We start from the raw sequence: 22510 nt of genomic DNA on the forward strand, positions 1-22510 counted from the left end.
TACAGTTAACATGACCACTCTGAGGCTAGCATTGAAATATAAGGGCCTGGAGGCGTGATGGGGGTGAAGGCCCATACCGTCAGGAATTATATTGGCAGGGTCTATGTGTCTGACAGTATCCTCTCTCACCATCTCATACTCTCTTCCTTCAGGAAACACTGATGTTGTTGCTGAAGAGTTTGCCTATAGGCTGTTATTTCAATGTGTATGGATTTGGATCTTGCTATGAGGCATTTTTTAAGTAAGTTTCTAGAAAGGTCATAGAGAGTTCAAAAAGATAACTCTAAAAAAAGAAGTTAAAGGGGTTACTGTAGAGTTGATTTTAGCATTTGGGATTTCAGGTGAGGTGTTTACAGTGGCGGTATCTCAGTGGAGGGACTCAATGCTGGACAATGTCAAGTACCTATGTCACTAGATGTGTTTGTTTTTCTTAGGCGTAGTGTGAAGTACTCTCAGCGTACCATGGAGGAGGCACTGAGGAAACTTAAAGTTATGAAGGCTGATCTAGGGGGCACGGAAATCTTGACACCACTCAAGAACATTTACAGTGGACCTTCCATCCCAGGCCACCCCCTACAGGTAAGAATCAGAACAAAGCTAACAGAAGGGACCAAGAGAATGAATCTCTGTTCAAGAATCCATCGCCCTGAGCTTCACTGTAGGATTGTTGAAATACGGTACGTAATTCAGAGTCATCTATCATGCAGTAAAGAGAAAAAGACAAGAGGCATCAATAGAATTCCTCTTCCTTAGCTCTATGCTATAGTCTATGGATGATGGAAATGCTTTTATGGACTGCCACAGTAGCCTTAGGTGAAACTCATAGGGGAAGATGGTGGAAATTCCCAGCGTTCTGAACAAACCGTGTGAGAAAATGGTCCAAGTGACAGCGGACCATTAGGGATCTCATGCCTGTCTTAAAAGGCATCAGAGTCTCTGGAGTGAAATAGTTGGGTTATTCAAGGGCAAATTCTGGTATTTTAAAAACAAGCTTCATAGAGACTTGATGAATGTCTTCTTTCTTCAGCTTTTTGTCTTCACAGATGGAGAAGTTACTGATACATTTAGTGTAATTAAAGAAGTTAAGAGCAACAATCTGAGGCACAGGTATGAAGCAAATGTCATTTGTGGGTGACTGACGCAAGTAGTACCACATGTAACCTAGTGCCACATGATACCAGTGTTGACATTCCTCTCAGAGGACAGAATGATTCAAGAATTTTAGTTTTACCACCTGACAATTTTTTTCTATATTATTTTTCCTTTTCTACTAAAAAATAAAAATAATTTTCAGTTTTCTAAATAACATCAATAACACAATAATATCATAGTCCCTTACTCTTTCTAAAACACAATGGAAAAAAGTATTGAATAGTAAGACTTTTTTTCTTAGTATAAACATTTTTATTGAAGTAAAACACAGAAAGCTACACAAATCGTAAGTTTGCAGTTGGATGAATTATCAGCGTGAACACACATTGTAATCACCACATAGGTCAAGAATTGGAATGATACCAGTACCTCTTTATCTCTCCCCTTTTCTGTAACATCCCAAATTTAATTACTACCCATTTTTTCCTTTCCAAAGGAGACAGCTTTCCTGAGTTATAACACCATGGATTATTTTTGCTAACTTTTTAATAAAAGTAAATGTTATATAGTATGTTTTTGTTTCTGTGTATCTTACAATTTCAAAGTAATACTAAGTGAACATAGTATATGGATAACTGAAAAGAATGCTTTTTGCCTTTGAAAAGAGCATGATTTTATAATTGCAGTTATTCAAACTTATTTATTATATATATATATTTTTCATTTTTGTAAAAATACCAATCCTTTGTATATGGATTTAAGAATTATTTTTAAATCAGTTTTTGTTAAAATTTTACAGTTTATACAAATATATGAAAAGACCTCACTAAAAGGGAAGTGGGAAAAAGTTCTAATCTAAGTAATTTTGGACACCATGGATTATTTTTGCTTACTTTTTAACAAAAGTAAATGTTATACAATATGTTTTTGTTTCTATGTATCTTGCTTCTTTCAGCAGTTTGTTGAGATTCATCCATATTTTGTACAGAATCATAATTTTCATTGGTGTATAGTATTCCATAGGATGATTAAACTATAATTGATTTATTGATTCTGCTGTTGATGGACTTTGGTTTAGCTGTTAAAAAATAATGCTTTTATGAACATCCTTGCATTCTTATACATGTATTTTTTGTGCACACACACTCCTGTGCACATATATATGCATGTATACATGTTTATTTTCACATGTACCCATACACACATTTCTTTGAGTTGACATAGTTGTGGAATTTATTGGTAATGCAGTTTTCCAAGTTATTGTATTAACTTCATTCACACCAGCATTCTCTATCCAAAATTTGGCATTGTTTGTGTTCTTAAATTTTAATTTATTGGGTGTGTAGTGGTATCTCATTAAGATTTTAACTTGCATTTTCTTGGTGACTAAGAAGTGAAGCACCTTTTTATATTTATTGACCACTTGGATGTCCTCTTTTGTGAAGTACCTTCAAGTCTCTTTTATGTTTCTCTCTTTTTTTCAACAGATCTGTAGTTCATTCTGTAGTCTAAATATAAGCACTATGTTAATGTTTCCTAGAAACCTATTTTTTACTTTTTCCACTCTTAAAACAGTATTTTGTTTATTAATAGTTGTTCTTCGTTTTAATATAGTTTAATTTTGTAGTGTTTTTCTTTATGGTTAGTGTTTTTTGTATCCTGTTAAAAAGACTTTCCCTCCTCCATGTCATGAAGCTATTTCCTTGTGTTATTTTCTAGAAATATATATATATATATATATATATATATATATATATATATATATTTTTTTTTTTTTTTTTTTTTACAATTAGATCTACAGTTCACCTATAATTCATTTTTGTGCATTGTGTGAGGTAGGGGTCAGGTTTCATTTTTTTTCATGTGGATATGAAATTGACCCTGCATCATTTATTGAAAAGCTTTTCCTTTCCTCACTGATATGCAGTGCCGTTTTTGTCACAAATAAGCATTTACACATGTGTGGATATTTTTGGATCCTCTGTTCCTTTCCATTGGTCTATGTATCTAGACATGTGCCAGGACTACATTATATAAATTAATGAGCTTTCGGATAAATCTTAATTTCCCATAGAATAGGACCTCTATTTTGTTCTTTTTAAAGATTGTCTTATCTATTCTTGAAACTTTGTGTTTGTATTTTAAAATTAGCTTGTCAGTTTTTACCAAAAAAAGGAAAACTATTGGAATGTTGATTAGAATTGCCTTTATAGATCAGTTTTGGGAGAATTGAGTATTTACTCTATTTAGTAGCCAGTTTATTTAAATGGTACATCCTTCCATTTATTTAGGTTTTTCTTGATTCTTCTAAGTGTGTGTTTCCAATGTTTTATTTAAAACTTTTAAACCTCTAGAGAAGTTGTAAGAACAGAACAGTAGACCCTCATGTACCTGTCACTCAGGTCTGCTACTTATCAGCATTTTAATACATTTGCTTCACCTATTATTTTTTATCCGAACTGTTTGAGAGTAAGTTACAGATATTTAAACCCTTCATATGCAAATAATTATGCACTCATCTGAAAACAGGGCATCCTGATAAATAACCATAATAAAAGTTCAAAATTCAGTATATTTAATGTTGAGATAACAACATTATCTAAATATAGGCCATATTTGCCAATTTTTCTAATAATGTCCTTTATAGATTTATCTTTGTTTGATTTGGTTTTGTTCCAGAAACAAGTATTTTATTTCATTGTTATATTTCTTTAGTTTTCTCTGGGATAATTTCTAGTTTTTCATTATTTTTCATGACACTGACATTTTTGAAAGAGTACTAGCTAGTTATTTTTATAGAATCTCAATTTATGTTTGATTTTTTAAAATTCATGTTTAGATTAATATTAAATATATTTGGAAGAAATAGCCCCAAAGTAACTGGGCCTGGTATTAAGTGTGACCAGTTCAAGGTGGTATCTGATAACTTTGAAATATTATAAACATCTTGTTTTCAACAAATATTTACTCAGGAGTTTTAGCATTCACTGATGATTATTGCCTGAGTGCTATTACTATCAGTGGTTATAAAATGGTGATTTTTCAATTCTGTTAACTTTTCCATATTTATTAGTTGACATCCTACTGTAAAGAAGTTAGCTCTGTCCCCTCCTTCCTGCTTCCCTCTTTTCCTTTGTTTTGTCAATATGTACGTTTGAATTCTTTAATTACCTCCCAATTCTTTGAGATTCGTTACTCTCATCATTCATTTAGGTTTTCAGAAGTTCCCGATTTGGCCAGTGGGAACCCCTTTTAACTTGCTCCTATGTCTTTTTCACATGTCTCTTTGGTTTATGAATATTTCTTTTCTTTCTTAAAAAAAAAAAAAAAAGTGTTTCAGACTCACATGTACTTTCTCTTTCTTGTAGCCAGCTATTTCTATAAGAAGCCTTGTTCCTTTTAGTGAAAATGATAAATAGAAGTTAATATTTGCATATTAGGTGTAACTCTTTGCTACTGGCCTGTTATTATTCTAGGCATTTTCAGCAGACAGACCTAGCAAATGATTAAGAAAAACACAAATTTTTACTTATACCCATACTTTCTTTTTCCTCCTATTCCATATTTGTGTTTTTTTTTCCTCCATGGTGAGAATCCTGGCTTCCCACAAAATCAGTACATTTATTCATTTCCTTAATCTAACAATACACATAAAATCTTTCTGCAACATCTTAAAAAAGATTTTTATTAAAATATAACTAACATGCAATATTGTATTAGTTTCAGGTGTGCACCATAGTTATTTACCATTTATATATATGAAGAAGTGATCCCCATAAGTCCAGCAACCATCTGACACTGTACCAGCTATCACAATATTATCGACTATATTCCCTATGCTGTGCATTACATCCCATGACTCAGTTGTTTTATACCTGGAAATTTGAACTTCTAACTTCTTATTCCCCTTGATCTTCTTCCCCCCGTTTTTCAGCTTTTCAATTACAGTTGACATTCAATATTATTTTATATTAGTTTCAGTTGTACAGTACAGCATAGTGGTTAGACATTTACAAAATTTATGAAGTAGTCCCCCTGACTAGTCTAATATCCACCTGACATTATACATAGTTATTATCATATTATTGACTATATTCCTTAGGCTTTACTTTATATCCCCATGACTATTTTGTAATTACCAACTTGTAGTTAATCTTTTTACCTTTTTCACCCTGTCCCCCCATTTCCCCTCCCATCTGGCAACCAACAGCTTGTTCTCTGCATCTATGAGTCTGTTTCTGTTTTGTCCTCTGTCTGACTTATTTCACTTAGCATAATACCTTCCAGGTTCATCCACGTTGTCGCAAATGGTAAGGTTTCATTCCTTTTATGGCTGAGTAATATTCCATTGTATATATGTATCACCTCTTCTTTAGCTAATCATCTATTGATAGACACTTGAGTTGCTTCCATATGTTGGCTATTGTAAATAGTGCTGCAGTGAACATAGGAGTGCATATATCTTTTAGAATTAGTGTTTTGGATTTCTTTGGATAACTACTCAGAAGTGGAATTGCTGGGTCAGAAGGTAGTTCTGTTTTTAATTTTTTGAGGAACCTCCATACTGTTTTCCGTAGTGGCTGCACCAATTTGCAATGTCACCAACAGTGCACGAGGATTCCCTTTTCTCCTCACCCTTGCCAACACTTACTGATGTGTTGATGATGACCATTCTGGCAGGTGTGAGGTGATATTTCTGTGGTTTTAATCTGCATTTCTCCAATGATTAGTGACATTGAGCATCTTTTCTTATGTCTGTTGGCCATGTGTATGTCCTGTTTGGAGAAATGTCTATTTAGGTCTTCTACCCAAATTTTAATTGGATTGTTAGGATTTTTTCCTTATCAGATAAATTACAATGTTTTATAATTCTCTGTGTAGAGGTCTTCATGAGTTTTTCATTAGATTTTTTTCTTAGGTGTTTGATGTTATTTTAAATAGTATTTTTAAACATTTTATTTACTAGATGTTTATTTCTACATAGAAATTGATTATGATAGCTTATTAAATTTATGTTGACCTTGTATTCAATGAGCTTGCCTGATGTAGATATTAATTCTGATAGTATATTTATAGATTCTTGTAGACTATCTATGGATAATCATGTTTGCAAATAATGATCAGTTTTTCCTTTCCAACCCTTATATCTTTATTTTTCTTCCTTTATATATTGCCCTGAAAAGAGCCTATAGTACAAAGCTGAATAGAAGTGGTAATAGCTAATATCCTTATCTTATTTTAGACTTCAGAGGGAACATGTTTAACATTATATCAATAGTGTCATTGTTTGTTGTAGGTCTTTTTGTAGACATTCTATATCAGATTAAGGAATTTTCCTTATATTTCTGTTTTGAGAGTTCTTTTTCTTTCTTTAAAAAAAAATAATGAATCATTGTTGAATTTCATCAAATGCATTTTATGTATCTGTTGAGATGTGTATGATTTTATTCTTTTTTCTTGTAATGTGTGAATTATAATGACCTGTTAGGCCAATCTTGCATTTCTGAAATAAACCCAAATTAGTGGTGAGCTATTAACTTTTTTCCTATTTTTTATTTGATTCAGTTGGCTAATAATTGTTTAGGATTTTTAAATCTATTTTTATGGGAAATATTGACATGTTTTTTTGTTATAATATTCTTGTTGGGTTTTGATATCAGTTTTTTGTTGGCATCATAAAATGAAGTGAGAAGTGTTGCCTGTTTTTCTATTATCTGAAAGATTTTCTTACATGTTTGCTATAAATTACCAAGAGACTTTTCTGTTGGAAGGTTTTGAAATCTCTTTAATTGCAATAGAACTATTCATATTTTTATATATTCTTGATTTGTATGGGAGTTTGTGTATTTTATCTAAATTTTCAAATGTTTTTGTATGAAATTGTCTCTGATGGTGCATTATGATGTTACTAAATTTTATATAATAGGTATATAACCAACCATTCCTGATGTTGGTTATTTGTGCCTTCTCTATTTTTTCCCTTGGCCTAAATGTTTGTCAATTTAAATAATCTTTTCAAAACACCAGCAGTTTTGAGTTTGTGGATCCTCTCTATTGTATAATTGTTTTCTGTATAAATAGTGTTTGCTCCTGTCTTTGTTACTTTCTTTCCTTTAAATTTTTGGGTTTATTGGCTGTTCTTTTTCTAACATATGGAGAGGGATGTTCAAGATAGTTGATTTTTAGACTTCTTTTTCCTTTCTAATACGTGTTTAGAACTACAAATCCTAAATTTGTATACATCATTTTTCATTGGTATCCACTTGAGAATATTTTTAATTATCATTATTTCTTTTTAAAGCCTATGTTATTCAGAAGTATAGTGTATAATTTCCCAATATTTGGGTGTTTTCTATTTCTTTGTTAATTGCCAGATATTTTATGTGAAAAATTGTGGAAATTCTTTGAGCATCTAGATGATTTCCTCACTCTGAAAGGATTTACTCTTTGCTTCTGGCAGTTTGCTAGACTAGAAACAGATAATCTTAGTCCAATTAGTTTAGTAAGCTTCAATCATTTAATGGCTGTTTTATTTCAGATTCACCTCTACCTCTAGGGCAGTTCTACAGGCTTGTATTAAACAAACAAACAAACAAACAAACAAACAAACAAACAAACAAAAAACCTGAGTATTTACCAGGGCACCTTCTCTTTGGAAAGCCCAAATCTGAAACTGCTTAGCTTTTCAACCTTCCAGTCATCCATTTTGTACTTGGCACTTGCTTCAAGGGGTAAAGTGATACCAGATGCCAGGCTCACCTCTCTTGGCTTCCCTCCTCTCCCAGACATTATTACATTCTTGGTAACCTTCTGATGATTTCAAAGATTATTAAAAATGTTTTGTGCAGCTTTTCTAGCTCTCTACTGGCTTGGAACAACTTAGTCTAGCGTTGTTGTGAGCAGAACTCTCTTAGGGTATTATACTTTAAGGCAGATGTCATCTATTTAAGTTCCAGTTTCCCTGTTTGTTAGCTGTTTGGACAAATCAACTAAACTCTCCAAGCCTCGATTTCCTTACTTGAAAATGGAGATAATAATAGTATTTACCTTATAGGTTTACCATGAGGGTTAAAAGAGTATACCTAAGGAAAACATTAGGAACTGTGCTTGACACAAAATAAATACTGTATAAATTTTGGTAATTATTATCCTTATTATTATCATCCATTTGAAGCACTTAAATAAGTTTTAGGCATGTAATTGGACATCAGTAAACATTGTTTAGCTTTAGTTTATGTAATACATGAAAAAAACAAAACAAACCAAAGCCTCTTAAACATATACATCAAAGCCCTTTATAAGTCATAAAGAACATAGGTTACAGTTCAAAAATCATGTTGGAAATTTAAAAGTGATAATATCAAGATGCTGGCAGGCTGTGATCTCTAGGGAACATTATCACAGTTAGGTCACCATAATTAAATGTCTGGTTCTTAACCTTACAAGTTTAGAGCATTAATCCTGACGCTGATGTCACTAGATTTGGGGATGATGACTCATACTAACCCAATTCGGAAGAGACTGATTCATAAGCCAAAATAACTGTATTAATTAATTTACAATGAGAACTATCCTTGTCATGTCTTGGAAAATGTTTGTATTAGTATTACCTACATATTCTCTGTTTATAGACAGTTTTAATTGGGAAGCCAGATTCTAATTAAATGCTATTTGGTGTCCATGAACTAAGGCAGGGAAAGAACTCTCCAGTTAGAAGAGCAGAAGGCACTCTTTCCCCCCCTAGGACCAGCCTTCCAGGGCAGATGTGGTTCCAGAATAATGTTAGTCAAGCACTGATGATAGTGTCAGTTTTTTTCTTAATTCTCCCACTTTCTGATTAACACATTGTTTGGATTATAAAATAATCGATGAGAATGTAGTCCTATTATTTTCCTTTTTCTGCTTTTAGAATCAGTATACTATATAATCGTTTGCCAAGGGGATCATATAGTCAGACAGAACAGTGCTCAAATGCCATCTCTACCATTTCAAAGTATGTGATCCTGGACAGAGTTCTAAAATTATTTGTGCCTCCGTTTCTTACCTGCAAAATGAAGCATAAACCTGCCTCCTAGGAGTCTTGTGATGATTAAACTGCATCATTAATTTAAGGCATGTGGCCTCCTGAAATATAGAATATACTCAATAAATGGTAGCTATTATGTATTTTTGACTATTATGTATTGATTTTATAATTTCACAGCTTAGTCCCTATCTCTCACTTCTATTTTACAATTGCAGATGTTTCTCATTTGGTATCGGAGAAGGAGCCTCCACCAGCCTAATAAAAGGCATTGCCCGGGTATCAGGGGGTGCATCAGAATTTATCACAGGCAAGGAGAGGATGCAGTCCAAGGTGAGGGACAGGCCTTGTGTCCAGAAGTGGTGATCCAAAGCAAATGTGGAGCAGCGGGTACACTGCTACAAGGCAGAGACAACAACTTGCCTCCAGGATTCTTTCTTTATTATCCCCAAGGCTTTGGGCTCTATATTTAGTGGGGCTACTTTTGACCTTATGTAAAAGGGGCCCACTATAGTTTCTGGAGAAATGGCATCTGGACCTAGTATTTGGAAATCCAGAGATGAGATGCTGGAAGAGATTAGTGCTTTGTGTTTAAGACCAGAAACAGAAACTTTAAGAATTTTGATTATCATGATTGACATTCTAGGTCTGTGTCTTAGGACCTCTTTTGGTACTATATCCTATGCTCCAGACAAATGATACAAGGAAAACAGGAAGGGACAATTGTAATATGTCTGGTAGATTGGAATAGGTGGTAAATTGATACTCCATTTGATTAGTATGCACAAGGGAAGGCATCTTCCGCCTCTGGTTATGTTAATGAATTCCTCTTTTCCAGTTGGTACCATTTCTTATCTGATCCCTACTTCTCTAGGGTCTCCTCATGTGTAAAGCAAAAGTAATAATGCCCACCTCCTAGTATAGTATTAAGGAATAGACATAACGTGTATTGTGTCACATAGCACCTGGTGCATAAAAAACATTCAGTTAGTAGTAGTTATTGTTGCCATTATTATTTTTGGTGCTTATTCTGTTCTTTCTTCCATTAGGCTCTTAGGGCCCTGAAACGTTCTCTGCAGCCTGTAGTAGAGGATGTTTCTTTGAGCTGGGATTTGTCTCCTGGTCTCTCTGCTAAAATGCTTTCCCCAGAGCAGACTGTCATCTTTAGAGGTCAGAGGTTAATCATCTACGCCCAATTGACTGGGATGATGCCGGTGAGTTTTTATTCCTTTTTGTTCTTCTAGTCAGAGTAGCTACTGCCCTGAACTCTGCTCTGGGCAATTTCATTAAAGCTGGTAGGATTTCCTCAAGAGATTGCACTTGCCAGACAGAGTCCTCCTTCCGCCTTCTCCATCATGCCAGTTCCTGAGCTACCTGGTTTTCAATCCGAAATTTTAATATGTTGGGTTGGGGAGCTGCTCTAATTCTGACATTTCTCTTGGTGATCTCTCCATTCTATCATTTTTACTCTTCTCTAATTTGTAGCCAGCAAAGGCAACAGGAGAAGTTTGCCTCAAATACACCCTCCAGGGCAAGAGTTTTGAGAATAAAGTGACATTTTCTCTACAACCCAAGACTGATGCCAAGTGAGAATTCAGTTTTCTTTTGTCCTTTCCTTTCCTTTCCTTTCCTTTCCTTTCCTTTCCTTTCCTTTCCTTTCCTTTTTCCTTTTCCTTTCTTTCCTTTTCCTTTTCCTTTCTTTTTGACTCTGCAATCCTTGGGGTTGGTTTCCTGCTCTTAATTTGGGGCTCAATTGTTTCCCAAAAATCCCTTTTTTGTTTTAAGCCACCCAGGTTTTACCTCTCCCCTTGTCTGGTTTTTTCCTCCCCATGCCAACCCTAACTTTTGAGGGCCCTGAGAAACTGATGCCTGTGTGCTTTTCCCTAAGTCACAGGATTTTTTTGTTTTCTTTTAGCCTTACCATTCACCGCCTTGCTGCCAAGTCCTTTCTCCAGACTAAGGACATGGGCTTCAGGGAGACTCCAGCAAATGATAAAAAAGATGTGTTAAAAGTCAGCATTGAGTGTGGAGTCATAAGCTCCCACACAGCTTTCATTGCCATCAACAAGGATCTCAACAAGCCAGTTCAGGGCCCCCTGGTTCGTAGAGACATTCCAAGGCCAATTCTGTTGTGTGCTTCTTCTGTGATGCCCCGTGGAGGTGGTGAGTTTTAACCCATTCAGACTCATAAACAAGGAGTCCTGGATATTTGAACACAGCATTCAAAGGACATGTTTATGGAAGGTTCTTTGTATCCTTGTCCTTCTACGTCTAGGATTTCTAGCTGGGATTAAACTCTTCTGTTCTAGGGAACTGGAATATGTGCCATTGGCAAAGAGATTTAAAGTAATTCAGGGGGGGGATTGAGGAAAAATAAAGCAGAAAGTGCCTATAAACACTGAGTAGTTACACTGTCTAAATCTGAAGCTGATTCATCCTATTAATAATTAGATGGTTAATGGTTACACAAATGGCTGATGAACAACCTGGTAGTGTTAGGAAATGGGTGGGACTGTCTCAGGCATAAACCAAGCAAGCTTGATGATAGACATTAGGGGCTTGAGGGTTAGGATCAGGTGGAGAAATTCTCTGCGTAGGTCTCTGGCTGGCGGGGAATGTGTGACGTGCTAGAGGCAGGCTTCAAGAATAGACCAGATTTTTGGTTGGGCACCTGGGTGGATGATGGTACCATTTAGTTAATAGACTACCAAAAGAACAGAAGCAAATGTAGAGGATAAAATGGTGAGTTACTTTTGAGAATTTTGAACTTTAGATTCCTATGGAATATCCATATGAAGATGTCTAGTGGACAGGGAAATAGGTGGATTTGATATTCAGAAGAGAGATCAGGGATGAACATATACATTTGGCAATATTTAGCATGTAGGTAATAACTACAGTCATGAGAATGGATGTGATTATTCAGAGGGCAAGCATAAAATGAGATGAAAAAAGGGATGAGACTGAAACACTGAAAAATATCTAGTATCTAGGGATGGATTCCCCAAACCATAATAAAAAGAAGTGAAGTGTGAAGAAAGAAGTGAGTACATATTCAAAACAAAAAGAAATTAGACATGAAAAGGGAGTCATCAAAGTACTACAGAGATGTCAAAGTGAAATTGAAAAGGGTCTTGAGTTAATATCAAAGACGTCCGTGTTAATCTAATCAAGAACAGTTTCACTAGCTTAGATCAGGAAAGAGTGTATTATACAATCTTAAAGAGCAAATGAGAGGTGGGAAAAAGGGACAGTTTGTGTAGACTCTTTTTATAAATGTTGAAAAGGGGAAGGAATAGAGAGTGATATCTATAGAAGTTGTAGAGCTGAAGTGTGTGTGTGTGTGTGTGTGTGTGTGTGTGTGTTATATCTCTTTTAAATTTCCGAAGGGTAGAGAATTAAGGATGTTGTAATGCTAGTAGGAAAGTGCCCCTAGAGAGGGTTAACAGTATTGAGAGGGGAGTTAATTGAGAAGGGTATTTGAGGAAGTGAGAGAGGATGAGATCTAGAACAGCAGTGGAGGGATTAGCGTTTAGTAGGACAAGTATTAGTACATCCTCCTCCCTATTGCCAGGAAGTGGAGGAAAGGTGATGGTATTAGATTTTAGTTCATAGGCTGAGAGGCAAGTTTTTGGACTTTGTCTGATAGTTTTTCTGTAGTTTTAGTGAAAGCGGAAGCAAGATTAGCTAATGAATATGAGATTACAGTAGTAGAATAGAGAATCTTAGGCAAGGATTTGAAATAATCCTGTGGAAAATTGGAGAGTGAAATACTCAGGGAGAAACAGCATTTGTCAAGGAATGTTGAGGGTCCAGTTTAGTTTTGACACCTTGACTTTTTTAGTAGCACCAAACTACTAAAGGGAATCAGTTTATGTGACACATTTCAGCAGTGCTTTGCAGCTTTGGTATAAGAAAGAAGAGAGTAGAGTGTTGGCTTAATTTCAAGGTTGGAGTTTTGCTAGGTGGGTGTGATAAAAAGGAAATTAGGGATATGGAATTGAAGATATTGATAAGAGAGTAGTAATGTTGGAGCTGAGATTTACCATATTTTGCCATACATAATGTGCACTTTTTTGCCTAAATTTGCGAGGGAAAAATAAGGATGCTCTTTATACATGGGTAGTGCTAATTCCGTATCTATATAAATGTTTTTAATTCATTTATTTATGCTTATGAGTTAAACGTGTAACTCTGGAACTCAATGACGATATCTGTATGCAAATTAATACCCTGGAATACGATAATTGGTTTTGTTGAACTTATGATGAGCTTGCAATGATGAAGAGTTCTTGGCCATCTATGATGCGTAAATATCGTAAATTTTTTACAGGTACATAAAATTTCTTGTACCTTGTATCTGTTCTTGTGTTTTGTAATTATTTGTTACATAAAATTTCTTATACCATAATATGTTAAAAAATAAATGCTAACATTCCTAATACAAAAAACAAACACCTAAATGTAAACAAATAAAAATTTGTTTCAATTAAAAAATTGAAACGAAAGATGTTTTTCCCTGAAAGTTTGGGCCAAAAATGTGGGTGCGCATTATATATGGGAACACATTCTACATGGCAAAATACAGTCGGCTAACTGGAAAAGAGTAAAGATAGAGGAAGTTTTTATATAGGGTAAAACAGGAGACAAGATTTAGAAGTCCAGATAAGGTCCAAGACCAGGTAAAATAGAAATCTCTGAGTTAGAAAGCTGGAAAAAGTAGATACTGTATTTTAAAAGTAGACTTTTTTCTTCAACGTATTTATTTTTTACAGATGGAACAAGTCTGCTTACTAACAAGACCCAGGCTTGGGGGGGAGAGGCTGAAGTAGAATGGAGGCTGAAGCCATTTAATTTGAGGAAATCAATGAGCTTTGAATTAGGGTGTTGAATAGGTCATCTCCGTGGGTGATTGATTTCTTGAATATGATGGCAGGCCTTGCAATGAAGTGGAAGTCTTTGATTTAGTTTTTAGATACTTCAGTGAATGATAGAAAGTGACAGAGTTTGGAGGTTGACAGCAGTGCGTGTATGAGAAAGGTAATCCAGGTGAGGGTAGAGGAGTAATGATGTGGATGTGGCAATTGGGAGTGAAGAGGTTGCCAACCGTATCTCCCAAACCTGCATACTTGGGGTATGGTAACTAGAATAACCACCGTTTTAGAGGGATAGAGGGAGAATAGTTTTTTAGAAGGAAAAGTTAAAGTTAACAAATATTTAGAAGAAGCCTCCTATAATGAAACTGAAGATGCAGAAAAGATCACTGTCATGTGTCAAGAGGAAACAATAGAAAGGGCTCAGAGGGCGAGAGTGTGTGCAGGAGTTGAGCTCATGGGAGAAGAAAAAATGAACAATGAAGATGGTAACTGAGGTTGACGTGCATAGGAACGTATGTGTCTCAAATTATCAGAGCCCTTTGCCAATGGCAGAGAGCAGAGGGTGCCTCAGTGTCAGTGTCTGTGCTGATGTTTTTCAGCTGGTACAAAGGCCTCAGCCTCCTGCCGTCCTCCTGCATCTCGGCCCATGAGGAGCACGTCTTCCTACCCAAGCATGTCATACCAGCAGAACTGTTATGATCCCCATAGGTCCACAATTAGCAAGAGCCTGTATTCTCTAGGTGAGCATCCTGCCAGGGACTTTTCTCACCAATGTTTGTCACACATATAGGACTAAACAAACACCAGGCTCTTGGTGATCATAGATCAAAGAAGAAATGCATGTTTCTCAAAAAGACCTCTCCTGAGATGGCAAGGGCTCATTCTTCCACCAATACCACCAACTTGGAAACTCACCATACAGGTGAGATGGGCCTCAGTTCTCTGATCTATGAGGACTGAAGAACTAATCGTCAACACTCTGCTATCTTGCGGCTTTCTCTACCCAGGAGGTAATCTATTTGAAAAGTATCAGGCAGAGGCTGAAATTTGTCCAGTCCCTATATTTACCAGAATCAGCCCAGCTCCAGTTGTCTACAATACAGGATGTGGAATTTACCCCAGTGGAGTCTGGGTTGAGCCCTAGTTAATCCAACCCCTTTGCCGTCTCAGTTCACAAACCTTGCCTACAGGCTGGGGCCCTCCTCTTGCAGAACTCAGCTGCCCCCTGTTGGGGCCCCTGCTGCACTGATCATTCTTTTTCAAGTTGGGTTTGAAGACAGATCTTCCTGATGCTGTCTGATGACATTCTCTGTCACCAAAGAGTGTTCCTTGGTCATTGCCTTGCATTCCAAATTGAGTCAAAATACATTTCACCACTAAGGGGTTCTTTTTCTACTAAAATAGATTTAAAGGTAATTTCTTTCTCATCTCTCCATTTTTTGTAGCAAGAGTTTTTGGTGTACAATTGTTTAATTGTTTAAACATCTCCTTTGCCACTTATTGTCTACTTATTCTCCTTAGGCTGCTAATTAAAGAGAGGGCTTCAAGGTCTAAGGTGAGGTCAGATCTCTGTACGCCCAATTACTGTGGAGTTTTAAGTGAATTACTTCACTTCTCCGAGCTGTAGTTCCCTCAGCTGCACAACTATTCACCTCCTAGGGTTGTCATGAGAACCTTCTTAATGTAATCCATGGAGTAGGTTCTCAGTTTGTATTGGTTCCCTGAGATGGTCTACTATGCATTAACTTGAAATATCCCCCACTCTACATCTCTCTCTTATGGATCCTCTCACTAATGTAGAAAGAAAAATTACCCAGCAGTGTTATGCTGCTGATTTTGTGAATTAATTGGCAGCTACTATTTGTAGGGAGCCAATTATGGGCCTTCTAGATACTTTATGTTCTTTCTCATGCATCAGGCATTATTGTCTCCAATTTACAGAGAAGGCTGAGATTCCCATTGGTTAAATAATTATTACATTTTGAGTGTTAGCAGAGCTGAGATTCAAACCTAGACTTTCAAAATCAGAGCCTTAGATTTTTTTTCCCACTAGAGTAGAACTGTTTTTTTTTCTAGTCACAGTTTTTCTTGCCTACTAATTTCTAAATTGCTCTAAGTTTATCATCTCATAGTGGATAGTCAGATGTGAGATACTTCCTGTGAAAAATTCTGTGGTCTTTAAGCAATTTTTATACCCATAGGATTAGATGTTAGACAGTAGACTATTTGAAGTAGATTGCTGACTGCTTCCTTTTTATCTGTTTTCTTTTAAAATTTTTGATAATTAAAATTCAAGCTACATTTGTCTAGATCTTTTTAATATACCTAAAGTTTTAAGGGTTATTTAAACAGGACTGGATAAGACTAAACCACCATCATGTGGGTTCTTCAGTACCTCGTGCCTTTCTCTTGTTGCTCAACTTTGTAAGTGTAGCTTCCCTAGTGCTACTGCGTCACTCAGGTGGCCTACATTGTCACAGAGCAAATGCATGTCTCCCAGGGGAAAGACTGAAATGGGGACCTTGGTAGACTCTGCTTAGCTCTGCACTCTTGCTACAGCCTATCTCTGAATTCAGACCTCTCTCACTCAGGTGTGGTATGGGACCAGAAGCTCCTTGATTTCTCATCCTCTTTCTTTTTTCTTCCCTAAAGTCTTTGGAGATAATCATCTTGTACAGTTGATTTCCCTCCAAAAGGCAGATGGTTCCTGGGATCTGAATGAAGGTCTGGCCATGGTTCTAGGTATGAGTTTGGAAGATATACTGGCTGCACTCCCTATCCAGGTGAGATTCAAAGAAACTGGAGTATGTATCTTTGAGAGGTTGGGTCCATAAAGAGATTTGGGGTGAATCATGACTCACCTGAAGAAGGAGAATATAGAAGGCCATAGACTAAATTAATTTCTAATAAATAGGAGTTGAAGCAGGTTAGAGCAGAAGGGACAAGGAACTAATAATGTAGCTAAAAGGTGTTAATAGTTTTGAGTTAATGGGTGACAAAGGAAAGGCAAAAAATCCTCTTCCGCGTTAACTGCATTCCCTGCCCATATAATAACGAGTGTTTATTGAACAATTAGTCTGTGCCTGGCACTGCGCTAAGCACTTAACATTCACGATCTTATTTATTCATCACAACAATTAAATAAGGTAAACCTATTCATGTTGCCATTCATAGATGAGGAAACTGAAGCCCACAGAAGTACAATGATGTGTGTGGCTTGACCTAACCAGTCAGTGGCACAGCTGGATTTAATCCTAGGACTAGCAGTCTTCCGAACCCACATTATTGCTCCTCTTCTTGCTAAAGAAATTGGTTCAGAAATTAGCAAAATTTTATTGAAGTTAGGATAGGTGAAATATTAATAGGGATTACCTAGTTATTTCAAATGTGTTCAAGTCTGTTGAGGAGGAAAAATTATGTTCCAGAATTTCAAGGTAACTTACTAAATTTTCTAAATGAAATATTGTTAAATATGAGACAAATGCCAGAAGGCCGGAGGACAAGTGTCATTCTGAATTTACAAAATGTGGATGGTGATTAAATAAAATCAGGTAGCCTATAACTATATTGTCCAATACAGTATCTACTAGTCACATGTGGCTATTGAGCTCTTAAAATATGGCTAATGGAAATGAGGAGCAAAATTCTTAATTGAATTGAAGTGTGCTGTAATTATGAAATACATACTAATTTTAAAGAACGTAAAATATTTCATTAATAATTATTTTATATTGATTATATGTTAAAATGACATTTTAAATATATTAGGTTAAATAAAATATATTAGTAAAACAATTGTACCTCCTTATTTTTACTTTTTTTTTTCTTTTTTTTTTTTATTGGGGAAGGGGAACAGGACTTTATTGGGGGAACAGTGTGTCAATCTTAGTTGCAGAGGGTGCCATTCAGCTTCTAGTTGTTGTCTTTTCAGTTTTAGTTGTGGAGGGCGCAGCTCAGCTCCAGGTCCAGTTGCCGTTTTCTAATTGCAGGGGTCACAGCCCACCATCCCTTGCGGGACTCGAGGAGTTGAACTGGCAACCTTGTGGTTGAGAGCTCACTGACTCATGTGGGAATCGAACCGGCAGTCTTCAGAGTTAGGAGCATGGTGCTCTAACCGCTTGAGCCACTGGGCCGGCCCCTATTTTTACATTTTTACAGGTGGCCACTAGTACACTTAAAATTATATGTGTGTTTGGCACTATATTGCTATTGAAAAATACTCTTCTAGAACCAATAATTAAAAGGATAATTTATAAACAATTTATTAATTTAATTAGCATAATTAATTTATAAGTAATTAAAATATATAAAGATCATGAAGTTCTAACTTGGCTTCATTCAGAATAAGACATGTCAGACTAGCATTTTCTTCTTTGACATGGTAACTGTGCCAATAAATCAAGGGAATCAAGAGCCCTGCTGTATCTGAATTTCAATAAGGAATTTGAATTTTTCTTAATGATGAACATATGGACTGAGTACAAACTAGCTGAAAACTCATAGCACTGAATCATGAATTTATTCAAATTTAAAACAGATTTCTAGACCCACCAGGCTGTGAATTCTCTGGAGGTTCATATTTTCAATGAATATTTAGATGAAAATGTTGACCAATGCTTTCCTATTTGTGTATGACAAAACTGGGAGATACAGTATTAGACAAGAAAATTAGGATCCTCAAAATCCTTGAACAATAACTTGAAATTTTCTATGATAAAATTTAATAAGAATAAAAATACTGTTTTTCATTCTAAATTCTCTACTATACAAGTAAAAGGAAGAAGCAAAATGACTTAAGAGCTGTTGCACGTGAAAATCAGAGATTTTAGGTAACCACAAACTTAGTATGAATCATGTTCAAAACATGATTAGGGGAGGGCAGAGCATTGTCAGAAAAGCTATGTGCATTATATATTTTTGGGCTGGGGTCATAAAATTTCATAAGTACATTTACAACCATGTGTGACATTTAAAGAGATATATTTCAAAAATCACTGTGATATTTGTTTCTAGACTAGGAGAACAAACACGGGGATTCTAACTGCTTTGACATAAGTAGTCCTCTTAAGGAAGAATTAAAGGAACTGAGAAGTTTTATCTGAAACAAGACTACTCAGAGGACATGAAAGCTTTTTTCAAATTTTAAAGGTCATGATGTAAAAGAATTTCTCTTGATGCGTTGTCTCTAAAAACGAGTTGGGAGCTGTGGGTGAAATCTCATGGGAGCCCATTTTCTGTTCTATGGCTGAGACTTTCTGTTGAGCAGTGTGACTTGAATCAATTTTTGGCCTCCAGTGCTAGCTCTGTCATTTGCTAGAAGGCTAACTTTGGACAAATTATTTCACTTTTGTATGAATCAGTTTTCTCTCTTAAAAATATGGTTATTAATAATTCCTCTTTTTTTTTTTTTTTTTTGGGTTTGTTTTGGTGAGGGTTCAACTAAAAAAAACCAAGTAAAGGTACTTTATAAAATATAAAGCAACTATGCATGGGTTTCTTTTATCACAGCTGGCCAATCCTTGTTGGGGGTATTTTAGGAGTTTCAAGCACTGTCCCAGTGGTTACACTAAATTTAAATTTTAAGACCTTTCTACCCTAAGGTTCAGTGGATTGTTGCCCTGAGGTTTTAGAGCCTCCAGTATGCATTGCAAGCCATAAACCTGGTAATCTCATTTCTTAACAGTTTGGGGCAAGGTGAGTAAGGAGGGAGTGGAGGTTTTTGTATTCCCTTGAGGGGTTTCCTGCTCCAACTTGAAGGCTTCAGGGAGGTCTCTATCTATTGTACAGAATGGGGATTCCTCAGGCTGGGCCACAGTCCTGGCGGTGCTTTGGCTCCATGCCAATGCTAAGGACATGAAGTCTGAGTGGGAGCTTCTGGAAAGAAAAGCTGTGTCCTGGATTCACGTCCATGCAGGTAGGAACACCATCCTAAGACCCCATCTCCTAGCTCCTTAGGAAGGTAGGCATCTTCCCTGACACTGAGCCTCCAGGCCTCAGGTAGGGTGACCAAGAGGGAAACCCTGTAGTCCTCTCCCCCAAACATCTTGGTCCAGACCTTTTATCCTCTCCCAGATAGTTCTTTCCTTGCAGGATGAAGGTGCAATCTGAATTGGAGGAGGTGGGGAGGTATGCAAAGAGGGAAAAGGACGTGGATCGGAGAGTGAATTGTGAGAAAGATAAGAGGTGGCATTTATTCTCCTTACTATGTCAGTACTATACTGAGTGTGAGACTGGACTTGGGGCACTTACTCCTTGAGTGTTTATTATCTCACTGCTGCCGAGTATTTCTGGGGCTAGAGAAGATTAAAGGGAATTTGGGCAATGTGAAGGGAAAAGTCAAGGGTATTGGAGAAAGACAAAAGCAGGACTCCGGGGAGGTGACTGGGATAGTTTAAGGGAGACAGGAAGAGAAGCATTTATTCTTACTGCTTCCCTCAGCCCTAATTCTTATTTTCTCCTCATAACAGGCTCTGTCATGAATGTGCTTATGAGAGCTGCTATTGCTTTCCTGAAATCATCTGTGGATCCTGCCATCTTTGTCCTCTGAGGATACCATCCAGAAAAAACAAGATCCTCTTCTGTGCTACTGTCCTTTTCTTGACGCCTTCTTCGGCTGTAATGTGTTTTTGTATTTTACACCTGTCCTGTCAGTTTCTTGTCATAAAAGTAAAGGATGCCCACTCTGACCCCTGCCTCTGTGTTCCAGGGTATAATTTTCCTTAGGATACAATTTTCCTTTGGATATAATTTTCCTTGCCCCAGCAAGTACCCTCAGTGAAGTGTCAGTAGTGCCGGAACCTGTTCCCTTTCTTTGTGGAGTTCACAGGATTCCTAGGCAGTAAAGTTCCTCCCCGGTTTTCCAGAGTGATAACATGAAAAACAAGTGACATAGACTCCAGACTAAAGATTACAGCATTGATGCTAGAGAATGCCTGAATTAGAGAATTCTCTGCATTGCTTTTATTTGCTTTTGATATTATATACTTATCAGGACCAGACTGGGGAACTATACAGTTTTCTATTCTTAGAGACGAGGAAGGGAGGTTAAAAGCCAATGCTGGGATTGATATAACCTCAAATGACAGCGACTCAAGGGGTCCCGTGTGAGCAATGGCACTGTTGGGGACCTTCTTGATGGATGCTATTTGGGTTTTCTACCTGATGCTGCATGTCTTCTCTCTCATTGTCTAAAGGACTTGGGTTGAGTTCTACCTCTTGGGGATGTTTCTCCTTAATCAGGAAACATCTTAGTAAAAGGATGATAATGGAATCCTTACTCCTGAACCTGTGAGGCTCCTAAATCACGCTCTGACCTAGTACACTAAAGGAAACAAAAAGTTTAAAGGTGGTTTTCCTGAGACCTTGACTACCCCATTATAAAGGAAAGAGAGCCCCTTGATTGTTTGTGACCTTTATATTCCACATTCTCTATCCTAGGGAAAGTGACCCTATTTGATGTGTTGTCCCCTAAAATACTGTTGTATCAATATTAAAATGACTATCTCTACTCTGCACTTTGTTGTATCTGATCTTTTGTAGATTTATTCACTGAACCTGCATTGGTTTAATTATGCCTTGTTTTTTCCTTCCAACTTTTCTGATGCTGCCAATGTTCACACTGTGTACTGTCCCCATAACTTATGTTGTAGGCTGATTTCCTGCCTTACTGGAAGCAAGTAAAGCGCACTGGACAGAAAACTACTGTTTAAGTCCTGACCATACACTTAAGTAGTTAAGCGATGATAAATCAATCAATCACTTCTCATGAGCTTAGTATACTCATCTGTAAAACTAAATGATTGAATTAGAACTCTGTTATCACTTTCACCTTGAATACTCAAGAATCCAGACCTCAATATCTGTTCATCCTTTAAGGTATAGGATGCGCCTAGACCTGAGTTCCATTAAACTGCTGAGTGAACTGGCATTCCGACAATTTGCTTGAGTTGCATAATAGAGACTGATCTCCCAGGACTGGAGGGCTGTGGCATCACCTGGAAGCTTGTTAGAAATGCAGGCTTTTAGGCAACCACAAAGAACTACTGTATCAAAATCTCCGTTTCAACAAAGGTTTCCAAGTAATTCATATGCACATTAAACTGAGAAGTGAGGGCTTAGCTTTTGTCATGAAACAGGCTCGTATCCAAATCTGCCATGTAGATAGGCCATATTGATGTAATGACAGAGGAGACAACTTCGTAAGGACCATGAAATGTGTAGATCTGCCCACTGCCCAGAAAAAATGACCCTTTACATTTATTATGTAGAGCATGTGTTATATTTATTGTTCACCTCCCCTTTTCTCACTCTTCAGCTTCCAGACTGGGCTAGGGCTTGGGGTCTTCTAAATCAAAATCAAAATAAAGTAGTCTTTTGTTTTCTCCTTTATAATGCAGAATCAATTACAGTTTTGTTTTTTTGTTTTTTTTAACTGCAGTTGAAATTCAATATTTTATATTAGTATCAGGTGTACAGCATTGTGGTTAGACATTTATATAATTTATGAAGTTGTCCCTGA

General features: G+C 36.5%; 1 protein-coding gene across 6 annotated transcripts in view; it reads left to right on the forward strand.

Annotated features, from left to right (window-relative positions):
- VWA5A (von Willebrand factor A domain containing 5A) overlaps positions 1-21506 on the forward strand; it is a 29782-nt gene extending 8276 nt beyond the window's left edge. For 4 of the 6 annotated variants that reach the window (XM_019747422.2, XM_019747421.2, XM_019747423.2 and 1 more), the window contains 11 exons: positions 153-241; positions 435-579; positions 1028-1107; positions 9334-9448; positions 10165-10329; positions 10601-10701; positions 11031-11278; positions 14592-14732; positions 16645-16775; positions 19780-19906; positions 20460-21506. In XM_019747422.2, the coding sequence (XP_019602981.2) occupies positions 153-241; positions 435-579; positions 1028-1107; positions 9334-9448; positions 10165-10329; positions 10601-10701; positions 11031-11278; positions 14592-14732; positions 16645-16775; positions 19780-19906; positions 20460-20539 (1422 nt within the window). In that variant the 3' untranslated portion in view covers positions 20540-21506. Of the gene's footprint in view, positions 1-152; positions 242-434; positions 580-1027; positions 1108-9333; positions 9449-10164; positions 10330-10600; positions 10702-11030; positions 11279-14591; positions 14733-14782; positions 14915-16644; positions 16776-19779; positions 19907-20459 lie in introns of all 6 variants that reach the window. The other 2 variants (XM_074321938.1, XM_019747426.2) reach the window with 1 other exon arrangement.
- The last annotated feature ends 1004 nt before the right edge of the window (positions 21507-22510 follow it).

The sequence above is a fragment of the Rhinolophus sinicus genome, linkage group LG16, assembly GCF_036562045.2.
Source record: "Rhinolophus sinicus isolate RSC01 linkage group LG16, ASM3656204v1, whole genome shotgun sequence".
In the NCBI taxonomy this organism is placed as follows: domain Eukaryota; kingdom Metazoa; phylum Chordata; class Mammalia; order Chiroptera; family Rhinolophidae; genus Rhinolophus; species Rhinolophus sinicus.